The following is a 12,351-nucleotide window of genomic DNA, read 5'->3' as shown; positions in this document are numbered from 1 at the left end:
AATATGTTATCAGTTGAATGAACCTCCCACAGTGAGTCTGCCGACTCCATGGTGGATGCAGTAATAATAATAATTATTATTATAATTCATTTATTTCATTTTTTGTTTTCAGTTTTGTTTCTATTATAATTCACAATTGACTTATTAGGCATATTGGTCTGTAATTTTTAAATTCGAGTGCCTTAGCTTTTTTTACCTGATGCTTATGAAGCTGGAATTCTTAAGTTCATTGAATATCCTCTTTCATAAATGTGGTTAAGTAGTGTTCATGAACTAAGAATTCATGTATTTTATTTTCTTCTAGAGAATTTTTCATTTTTGTATGTACACTCGCTTGGATGATGTGTGAGTAAAATAGAACACTCAGGAAGCCGGCAAAGGTTGGTCGATTGGTAGAGCCTCTGGTACTAATGGCTCAGTTAAGTAAGCTTGAGCGCGGTTAATAGTTGGAAGGAGACCAATCGTTCGATGCTGTTGGCACATTCTCCCTTGATGAGTCTTTGGACTCCCTGGAGGTGTCTAATAATAATAATAATAATTTCTGAATGTACATGTTTAAAAATAATTTTTTATTGTCTTGTATTGTGGAGAGGGCTAGAGGGCTTCCTCTTTTATTTATTTACATTTATTTTTTCCTCTTATCACCTTATAGTGATGTTACGTTTGTCCATCATTTGGAAAGATCTGTGTCCAAGTACAATCTAGGACTCACATTCTAGACTGTATTTGTACATCACGATAAGTGTTTTTCATTTGATATGAGTTAGCAGGTCTCACATTTGCAAATATGTCAATTTTTCCCAAAGCTGGCATACTTACTGAGAATATATAGACATAGAGCTGTTAAAGTTTTAACAGCTCTATGTCAGTGAATTTGGATTACAACTACATGGCCTAGGGTATGGAAAAAATCAGTTTATATACCTTTATTGAAGAAAGGCGATGCAAGAGAGTGCAAAAATTGCCGAACTATAGCACTGATTTCTCATGCAAGTAAAGTCTTACTTAAGATCATTCAGAAAAGACTGGAACCATTCATGAAGAGAGAAATGCCAGATGAACAGGCAGGATTTCGTGAGATGGATAACAGAAAGAGCACAGGAATATCAAAAGAATGTCTACCTTTGTTTCTTTGACTATAGTAAGGCTTTTGACTCTGTAGATCATTTGAAAGTGTAATGTGTTAAGAACAATGGGAGTACCAAAGCATTTCATTATCCTTTAGAGGAATCTTTATATGATCAAGAAGCTACTGTCCAAACAGATCTTGGAGAAACTGAGTATTTTACAATAGGTAAAGGGGTGCGACAAATATGTATTTTATCTCCGTACCTGTTTAACTTGTACAGTGAATACATTTTAAGAATGGCAGGATTGGAGGAGTTTTCAGTTGGAATTAAAATTGATGGAAGAAATATTAATAATTTGAGGTTATCACATGATACCACCTTGCTAGCAGAATGCAAAGAAGATTTGGAAGAATTCATTATGAAAGTTAAAGAAGAAGAAAGTACTAAATATGGCCTTAAACTTAACCTCAAAAAGACAAAAGTTATGGCAACATGTGAACTTAATGATTTTGAAGTAGATGGAGTGAAAATGGAATTAGTTAGTAATTGTGTGCTCCTAGGATCCTGAATTGATAAAGATGGGTATTGTACTGAAGAAGTTAGAAGAAGATTATTACTCGGAAAGAAAGCAATGACAAATTTAAGCAAGATCTTTGAAGATAAAGATATTGGTCACAACAAAAATCAGAATCATGAAAACAATGGTATTCCCTCTGGTACTATATGGATGTGAAAGTTGGACCCTGAGAAAGAGTGAAAGAAGGAAGATAGATACATTTGAATTATGGGTTTGGAAATGCTTACTAAGAATACAATGGACTGCAAAGCAAGCAATAAATCAGTGATAGACAGAATAAAGCCAGATTGCTCCCTCGAAGCTATGATCATCAAGCAAAAATTTTCATACTTTGGACATATTATGTGAGCAAATGACAGTCTGGAGAAGATGATGAGCTTGCTAAAGTTGAGGAGAAGAGGAAGACCAAGAATTAGATGGGTAGTTGGAGTTAAAGAAGCAACTGGAATGCACCTGGAAATTCTGAAAGATGTGACCAGGAACAAATCTGAATGGAGAGTGTATGTTCATAGAATCACCAGGAGTTGAAAATGACTCGATGGAACATAACGCACACACACACACACACACACACACACACACACACACACACACACACACACACACACACACACACACACACACACACACACATGCTGATCTTATAGTCTGATGTTCCAGCCATAATTTTAACTAACCCAACCCAAACTCCTGAAACTGATCAAAATCTTAAAATTTTGCAAAATAAACTATTCTTTCACTGAGGTAACTATCCCCCATCTTTTTTCTTTTGTTTTTGGAAACACTTCAACAAACTAATAAATGCAGTTAACTCTCACTGTAGCAAGTACTGTTATAACATGTTTGCTGGAACAACTTACGTGATCAATCACTATGAGTTTGCTGTAGTGTGAGTCTGCTGTAGTCTTAATGATTCTGTGACCTTAAAAAATATGCACTTATCAAGGTTTGACTGTTCTGGCATCATTTGTCTTTCCATCTTGCATTTGATTTTCCTCTCTCTGTCTTTATCTTTCTCTTTTGCCTTTTATTTTGTATTTATCTGTTTTCTATTCTTTATCAATGTTATTTTTTGTTTCTACCTAACTTTTTGTTTAGTTATCTTCAGTTTTTTTTAATGTATGATTCTGATTTTACATCTTTAATTGTTCTTTAAAATCTCGTTTCTGCTGCTTGCATTTGACTACAATATTTTTTTTTAATTGTCCATATTTCCAAACAGTACAATATAGTGGGAGAGTCATTGCTTAGTACAATTTCAGGCTAGGTTTCTCATGACTATTGAATTATTTCAGGAAATGGGTTTCTCATATTCTTTTATTATTATTCAAATTCCCTTTAATCCTTCTTCATATTTTCTGAAATTTCTTTTTGGATATGTTATTATGTAAATCACTTATATCACTCCCGTACATCAGGTATCAGGGCATGTAGCAAATAAATGTAGTCGGGCTGGGATCAGGAGCAAAGCAATCTGTTGATGTTCTTCTTGAACATAACTGAGGCAGATGGAATGAAAGATGACTGAGAGTAGCAGATTCAGTAAGTATGCAGTAAAGGGATGTTTGGCAGCTGTTGCTTGAGTTCCTGTAGATATGGAAGAAATGGGAGGCATAATGGATGCTAATTTTTATTAGCAGCCTTGGAAGTTGGAATGCAGAAGCTGACCTTCTATGAGACAATATGTGATTAATTTTACATCAGGAATTTTTAGGGAACTGTCAAGTGCACCACTCCAAACATGAATGTAGTATTTCAAGATTAGGTAGACTTGAGATTTATACAGAGTAAGTAACTGGTCAGAAGAGAAGTACCATCTTTAGCAAAAAAGGATGTCAAGTTTTTGAAACTGAGGATGTATAGAAGTCATATGATTATACCAGGAAAGGTTTGGCATGAGATGACTCTTATTCCAGACTGACGTCCGAGAACAGCAATATGGTTTACTGTTGAGCTGAGCATTATCAAAAGTAAGTGGAGAAGATTTGAGGTATTTTTTTGTGAGAAAACAAACAAAACTGTGTTTTGGAAGCATCGAAAGTGACTAGGTTGTTTTCCTCATTGAAGGATACTGCAGAGATCAGTGTTTAGGACACTTATTACTGATAATCTTGAAGATTGAGATTTTTGAGCACTTCAAGGCTTGTCATATGAGTAGGATGAGTGGAGAGTACTATCATCAGCAAAACTATGAATGGGGTTTGCAGCCAAAGAGAGCGAGTCATTTATTTAAATGAGGAAGAGGAACACCTATATTAGCAGGAAAATTTGAAGAGAGAGAAGACCTTCCACTATAACACATAGTGATCAGTATGAGAGAAATTTGGGAGCAGACCTTTTGGTCTGTTCTTGATAAAAAAAATTGAGAAACACTCTAAGCACATTAAGAACATAATAGATTACATTTCAACCAACAGAAAACATATTGTACGAGACACAGATGTAATAAATAGTTTCAATACAAGTAATGATCACAGATTAGTGAGATAAAAACTTGTCATCTACAAAAAATGTAAAAGACAGAAACTGATTAAAAGTAAAAGATCTTCTATCAATTTACTAAACCTGAAAAACAAAAAAAAGGGAGAGAGAGAAAATTCTTCTAGAAAGAGATAGAAGAAACGTTTTATAATATTGATATGAATGGAGACCAGGATAAAAACTACCAAATAATAACCGAAACCTTACTAAATATGCCAGAAAGATTGGTGGAATCAACCAAGAGAAGGATGAAAGAAAATTTTCTGAAGAAACTCTAAACCTTCTCAGAAAGAGAAGAGAAATGAAAAGAGATCTGGACAAGATAAGTAGAATATAATCCTCAGAGCTATGTAAATCAATAAGGAAAAGGATGACACAAGAAATTAGAAACTTCAGAACAAGGAGAATCAGAATCAGAATTAAAGACAAAAAACAGCAACTTAACCACAACACCTGACACACCTGTGTGTCAGGTGTTGTGGTTAAGTTGTTGGAGAAGCTTGTGAGAACTAGGATCCAGAGTTGGGTTGACAACAATGGTATAATCTTTGATGGACAGCATGGATTTGCTAAAGGGAGGTCATGGTTTTAGTAATCTACTTACTTATTACAATAAAGTGACTGCTTCCTTGGACAGAGGAGAAGGATACACAGTAATATACTTGGATTTCGCAAAAGCTTTTGATAGAGTACCCCATGATAAGTTGACAGTCAAACTAGAGCAGATGGGGTTGGATATTAGATTAGTGCATTGGATTGGAGACTGGCTATCTGATAGGTATCGACAAGTTGTGTATGGGGGTGCAGTATCCAGGAAAAGGAAAGTCACTAGTGGAGTGCCTCAGGGGTCTGTTTTAGGGCCATTACTATTTAACTTGTATATTAATGATATTGGCAAAGATTTGATTGGAGATATTCAGTTGTTTGCAGATGATGCAAAGTTGGGACGAACCATAAAGAGTAGTGAAAATGTTGTGGCCTTGCAAGAAGACTTGAATAAACTGAGTGATTGGGCAAGCAAATGGGGATGTGAGTTCAATGTTGCAAAATGTAAGGTTTTAAAATTTGGAAAACAAAGATGGGATGCAGAATTTATGCTTGGTGAGAATATATTGTTGGAAGTAGAGGAAATAAGAGATCTAGGGGTGATAGTGGATAAGGATCTAAAATTTAAGGGACACATCACCAAAATTGTGAAGACAACACAAAGACTTCTGGGAATGATGCGGAGGACACTGACGTGTAGAAGTAGGGAGATACTTGTTCCATTGTGTAAGGCTTTGATTAGGCCACACATGGACTATTGTGCCCAGATTTGCTCACCGGGTTTTCAGAAGGATGAAGAGATGCTGGAAAGGGTCCAAAGGCGACTGACTAAGGTAGTTTCTGACCTCTGGAATGTTGAGTATGAGGAAAGATTGAAAAGATGTAATTTGCAGAGTCTGGTGGAGAGAAGGAAGAGGGGAGATATGATAGAGACCTACAAGTTGGTAAGGGGTTGTTATAGGATCAATGGTGGAGAAGTTCTACAGAGAATAGTGGGAGATCAGGGGAGAACAAGAGGTCATCCCTGGAAACTGTATAAAGAGGGTGTGAGTAAGGGAGTGAGAGGCAGGTTTTTTTCGTGCAGAGTTGTGAGTGATTGGAATGCCTTGCCTGAGAGTGTGGTGTCTGCAAGGAGTTTGAATGAGTTTAAGACACGGTATGATGAGATATGTGTGAGATAAAAGGACCTCCTAGATGAGTCTTTGACTCCATGAGGTCTTGTTTAATAATAATAATAATAATAATAACAGATCATAAGAAGAATAGAATCCTTCTATGCCAAATCATATGATGATTCCCAAGCTACAGTCCGTGTTGAAGTTCTATTGTTAAGCAGCTGCGTGCGTCTGATTTCACGAGTGTGCCGATATCGGATAGCAGAGCTGAAACAGTCCTGTAGATTATAGCTAAGGTTATTATTTATGTGATGAGGGCCCATAACAATTTCCTTAGACTCGACTATGCGGCGCTCCACCTCGTCACGGCATATATGAAGGTTTGAGGTTGTTGTCCAGTTTATCTCATGTTGATGGCCTTCATCATTTGTGTTTACTGAAAACAGTACATGGCTTGACAGGGCACTTGCTCTAGTTCTTTTGTAGGCAGTGTCCCTCTGTTGTTCTTTCAGACGTAGGAGGATGGATTTTTCAGTTTGGCCATAGTATTGCTTCCTGCAGTCACATGTGATTTTGTACACTCCTGGGAATTGTAGATGGTTGTGAGCCTGTTTGTATTTGCTTAAAATCGATCTTAGTTTAGGAAGAGTAGAGAAACAGGTTTTTATGTTGAACTTTCGTAAAATTCTTCTTAGTTCCGGAGAGCGAGCTGATATATGGTAAGGAGATATAACCTTTGGGATTGTCTTGTGTTTCTGAGTTGTTTTGATGGCGGCGGTATAGATGCTTATTAATAGTTTTCGACGAGCAGTCATTACTTGTGAAGGTTCTTTGTAGATGTTGTAGTTCATTTTTTAGATCTTCAGCATCTGACAGTACAGATCTGGCATGATGTGTTAGGGTTGAGATGATGCATGCAGGTATCTATCTGTGTGTGTAGATTTTCTAAAGATTGAGATTTTAATAGAATCAGATATCTTAGTAAGTCTTACGTCCAGGAAGGGAAGAGATCCATTTTCTTCAACCTCCATTGTTAATTTGATATCTTGGTGGAAGTTGTTTAAATGATTTAAAAACGACTGAAGGTTATCGGTCCCATGTTCCCAGATAAGAAATATGTCATCTACAAATCTCAGCCAAATTTTTGGTTTAAGAGTAGCTGAGGAGATTGCCTTTTGTTCGAAATCTTTTTAACAAAAATTAACATGAATTCTTGTTCATAGTTTTGCAGATGATGGTATTCTTCATTCCTGTCTTCATTCAAGGAACCTTGTGTGCTCAAATGATACAAGCTTGAAGATCTGTCATAAACCAATGTCTTAAATGCTGATCTCCTCCCCATTCTGAAGTGGGATGAAGATAATGTAATATATTTCAATGCTATCAAAACACTTCCCTGTCTTTTTTACTCAGAACAAATCTCTTACTTTATTCCCTGTTACTTACTTTTGATAATGTTCCAATCAAGGTTAGATTTCTCTTCTTGGATTGAACTTTCACATCTAGCTTATCCTGGCATAAATGTATTACATGTATAGTCTTCTCTGCTTGGAAAAAACTTAGTAATGTTTTTCATACAAAACATCACTTCTCCTGTTCAACTCCTAACACACTGTAAATCACAAATATGACTCACCTTAGAATATTGCTCTCACATTTGGATGGGATGTCCCAAACTTCCCTAAGAAATCTTGATTGTAAATAAAAGAAGGTAATCCACCTAATAGATAATCCATCCTCCTTCACCTACAAATTCTCCCCTTCGGTCACCTTCTCATAGGCCTTTGTTTCTGCATTATGTTTTTTTATAGGCACTTTCACTGGTGTTTGCTCCAGTGAACTGGTCATTACTATCCCTCTGTTTTCTTCTAATCATGCAAGAAGATGAGCAACTACTATTCTTATTGAGGGATTCCATTTTTCCTCCTTATTGACTTGCCCTCTTCACACAGCACTCTTTTCTTATAGGTGACTTCGTGTGTGTGTGTGTGTGTGTGTGGAGGGGAGAGAGTTAATATTAAAAAATAATAATAATCTGCTAATACCTTTTATTTCCCAAATAAATAGTATGCAAGTAAGCAAATAAACCTATCACCATTTCTCTTTATCATTTTTATCATCCATTGTGTTATTCTTATGATTTTTATCATTATTTTTCTGATATGTATCCTCAAGGGGTGTATAGGACACCATGACAGTAGTACATGATTAAGTTTACATTATCACTAATCTCCTATCAGCAGCCTCTTCCATTCAGCAGTCTATTACTTGTCAGCACTTCATTATTGTCATATCTAATATTTTAGTCTTCTGGGGCACTTCTGTCTGAATCAGTCCAACTAGATCTTGGTTTTCCTCTGTGTCTTATTTCTGCCATCTTGCCATCAAACACCTGTTTTGCTTACCATTTCTCCTCAATTCTGTTTAAGTGACCATACCACCTGAGATTAGCTCTGCTCATATATTCTTGAATGCTAACTCAAGTTCCTTCCTAATATCTTCATTTTTAACATGATTCTATCATTGAGGATCACAAATGACAGTCTGTTCACTACCGCTAATTTTTCTCAGAATTCTTACATTTGCAGTCTCTAGTATTCGATGAAGTGTTTTATTTCCAACCCAACTCTCATATCTATAACTTAAAACTGGTTTGGACACTATCTTGTATACTGCTAGTTTGGCACTTTTTCTCTTTAATTTCATATAGAATTATTCAGCTGGCTACCATCCATAACAGCTTTGCATATTCTGTTGTCTATTTCCATATTTAACGTCATCTTACTAAGAACGTTTGCCTAATAGCAGAAATATTGTCCTGTTGGTTCTCCATTGAGAATACACCAGGAGATTTCTATATTCCTGAATGTTTTCATAGTTTTGGTTTTTTATTGCTGATTTTCATGTTGAATTTAGTGCAGCTATTATTCAGTTTAGTTCAAGAATTCTGGAGACTTGCACTGCATTTGTTTAGGAGTACAACATTACATACATAAAGAAAAGAACTTTGTTTGATACCTCCACTTCTAATATCAGGTTTATTGCCACTTACTTTCATAATGGAATCCTTGTAAATGATGAATAATAGTGAAGATAGTGTGCACCCTTGCCTTATACCTGATTTTACATCAAACCACCTTCCTATATTCCCTTCAATTCTGACTGCTGACTTACAACTTAAATATAAAACAATGTGTTGCTCTGTATATTGTTCCATTTTTCCTATATAATTGTGGCATTTTGAAAAGATTTTTTCTGGGTTCCTTGACATATGTATTTTCCAGATCTACAAAACTTCATAACAGATCCTTGTTCTATTTCCATGATTTTTCACTGTTTGTTGTAAAATGAAAATCTGATTCTTGACAACCTGTATTTGGCTCTTGAACTTAACTTGTTCTACTCCAAGTTTCCCTTCCACAATTTCTCTTATCCTCTTCTCAAGTATGCTTGCATAAAACTTACCTTGAGCAGTAGAGAAATTCCTCTTTAATTCTCACATTCAGCTTTGTTACCCTTTTGTATAGATGGGAACTGTGAAAGTTTTACTCTAATTATCTTAAATTCTACATTCTGACCAGACCTTCTGAATAATGCAGTGTAGCAAGTACAAAACCTTTATATCTCCATATTTGAGTATTTCTGGTCGAATATTATTATTATCAATATTATTTAGGCCTCCAAGGAGTCAAAAGACTCATCGTGAGAGGTCCATCCCAGGAAACACAAAGTCTATCATACCACTCCTTAAACTCATTGACCGTTCTCACTCTCACCACTCTATCAGGCAATGCATTCCACAGTTCAACCACCCTCTATGCAAAGAAACCACTTCTCACCCTCTTGCTCACAGTTTCCTTTTGTAACTTCCAGATATCATCTACTCCAGCTGCCTCTCCACATTTCAGGCTTCTGATAGCTGTTTCTGCTCAAGTATTGATATTTTTTCCTGACTGTGTTCCCCTTGAATACTTTCTACTACTGTTCTGTCACTGCTTACTTCATTTAACAATCTTTCAAAGTAATTACTTCCAACATCTAGAATATCTTTATCTTCAGTTTCATGTTATCTTTATCTTCTTTGATTCCTTTTATATTACTTTTCCTCCATTTAAGGCTTTTCCACAGCCTTGAGAACAATTTGCAACGTTCCTGCTATTTATCTTCTATATTCTTTCTAAAGTCTTTGCATTACTTTTATTTAGTTACTTTTACACATACCTTAAGCTATTTTAAATTTTTTCTCCATATTCTTTTAGGGCAGAATATGACTTTTCCTGTTGCAAAATTTTCATTAAGCAAGTTAATGTTACTATTAACCCACTGGAGATAATAGTGTAATTCTCTTAAACATTTGATAACATGCAGTCACATGTCATCAAATGTTATTGTTGACATTGTGTTTACTTAACACTTGATATAACTCCCACTCACTTATTTTTATTAATTTCATGTATTGACATTAAATTCTTTCAGCATATGATATTTTATGGAATATTTCTCATATTTTATTTGACTTACTATGCTCTCGGACCTGTTCCTCCTTCCCCTTCTCAACACCTACTCATTCTAGAGTTTGAAGTTTTATAGATTACATAATTATATTTTATATGTTTTTACTTAATGAATTGCAATACTTATCTTGCTGTACAATGTTGTTTGTTGTGATGTGAAGTTTCTGGTATTCAGATTATTTTAATTTTATAGAAATGGAATGCCATATTGTGAAAAAGATTATCAAAAACATTTTGGTGTGAAGTGTGATCATTGTGACAGATACATTACAGGAAAGGTTTTACAGGTTTGTGTATTTGTTTCATTAGTGTTGAACTGAGTTTGCAGGAAATGTTATTATAGAATCAAGTTGGAAAATTATTTTGTATAGTTCTTTTGTTATCCTAGTATGGAATTTGTTATACCTCTTGTTTATATATTCATATTGTTTATAAACAATAAATAGTCTGTATTATTTTGATCATTTCTGCATAAAATGAGCTTCTCACTTAATAGTTTTATTTCTTACTTGCAAGCTTGATCCATTTAGTATCTTTTTTTTAATATATATCATTCCCACACAGACTTATAACATATCATTGCCCTGTGTGGGCAAGTGCAAGAAGATATATGATCAAGCTTGATCATATAAAAGTACATTTCTAACTAAAATGTAATGGAATATATTATAATATTCAATCCAGTAATCTATTTATTGTCTGGTTATGTAAAATCCATATGGTGGAAAGTTAAATAAATGTTTACTTAACCAAATATGAAATTGCAAAGAACTAGTCCAGGAGTTAAATGATATGCAAGAGCATTCAAAGAGTAGATTGATGTCCACGTTATTTGAGAAATGGATAAAATGTATGTTATAGAATTATCTGTTGAGCTAAGATTGTCTCATATCACATTCAAAGTCTCAGAAGTAAAGTGATGAATTTTTCTTTGTAGGGCTAATTGCACACTCTGATTGACCAGTTTATTAGGTATGTCACACATCTGTATTGAGAGAAACTGTGTGCATGTGTGTGTGTGTGTATGCTTTACATGAAATGGGAAGACGGTGTGGCTTTAAACAGTTCTAAATTCAGAATGATAGTGCAGAATTTATACTGAAAAAAAAAACATGTACTGCTCAGAATTTCAGCAGTCTGATATCATTCATTACATTTCAAATTTCTTGAATTTCGGAATTCTTGAGGGACAAATGTCTTTGGCAGCATGTGATGGAGGGAACAAGAGGTTCAAGAGTTTTGGATTTGGTCATAGCATCAGAAGAGCTGATAATAAGTGAGATGACATCTCTCCCACCAGTTGGAGAGAGTGACCATGTGGTTTTGACTTGGAAGATGAACAGACATGCAAGTGTATCAAAGAAAAGAGAACATATGTAGAATTATAAGGCAGGTGATTATAGTAGTCTTAGACATCAACTGGGGGCAGTTCCATGGAGGACAGAATTGGAAGGCCAGGATATCATTAGTGCTTGGGAAATTGTGAAAGAATATTTGTTAGCAGCAATAAGCTGTATTCCACAGGTGAAGAAGTGGACACAATTTGGTGTAAAGTGGATGACAAATGATATCAAACAGGAACTGCAGTTGAAAAAGAGATTATGGAAGATATACAAGGAGAGGGGGTGGAGGACAGATACACGAAGAATATAAGATGCAGGCCAGGAGAGTGACTAGAATGGTGAGGAAGACAAAACTGGAATATGAGAAGAGATTAGCACTAAGATCCAAAGAAAATCCTAGGGAATTTTTTAGCTATGTGGCCAGTAGGCGGAGAAACGATTGTGGAAGAATGACGTTGCGGGATAAAAATGGGAATAGAGTGACTGATGCAGAGGACATAGTGGAGTTGTTCAATGAGCACTTTATTGGAGTATTTCATCCCGGAGGAGGTTTTAATACTAGAGGGATGGGACAGGATCAGGATTTAGAGGTGCAAGAGGAGAGTGTGTGTCCCAAATACTGAATACTCTGGATACCAGTAAAGCTGTTGGACTGGATGGTATTTCACCATGGGTTTTGAGAGAATGTGCTATAGAACTGATAGC

The 12,351-nt window shown here is 35.4% G+C and overlaps 1 protein-coding gene across 2 annotated transcripts in view; it reads left to right on the top strand.

The window, feature by feature from the left end:
* LOC150106272 (actin-binding LIM protein 2-like) overlaps positions 1–12,351 on the top strand; it is a 614,582-nt gene that overhangs the window by 188,330 nt on the left and 413,901 nt on the right. For both annotated transcript variants that reach the window (XM_090392297.1, XM_090392298.1), the window contains exon 6: positions 10,497–10,590. In XM_090392297.1, the coding sequence (XP_090248423.1) occupies positions 10,497–10,590 (94 nt within the window). The remainder of the gene's footprint in view (positions 1–10,496; positions 10,591–12,351) is intronic.

The sequence above is a fragment of the Typopeltis vanoorti genome, chromosome 5, assembly GCF_054136105.1.
Source record: "Typopeltis vanoorti isolate ZY-2024b chromosome 5, IOZ_Tvanoo_1.0, whole genome shotgun sequence".
Classification (NCBI taxonomy): domain Eukaryota; kingdom Metazoa; phylum Arthropoda; class Arachnida; order Uropygi; family Thelyphonidae; genus Typopeltis; species Typopeltis vanoorti.
This window is presented reverse-complemented; position numbering and strand designations above follow the sequence as displayed.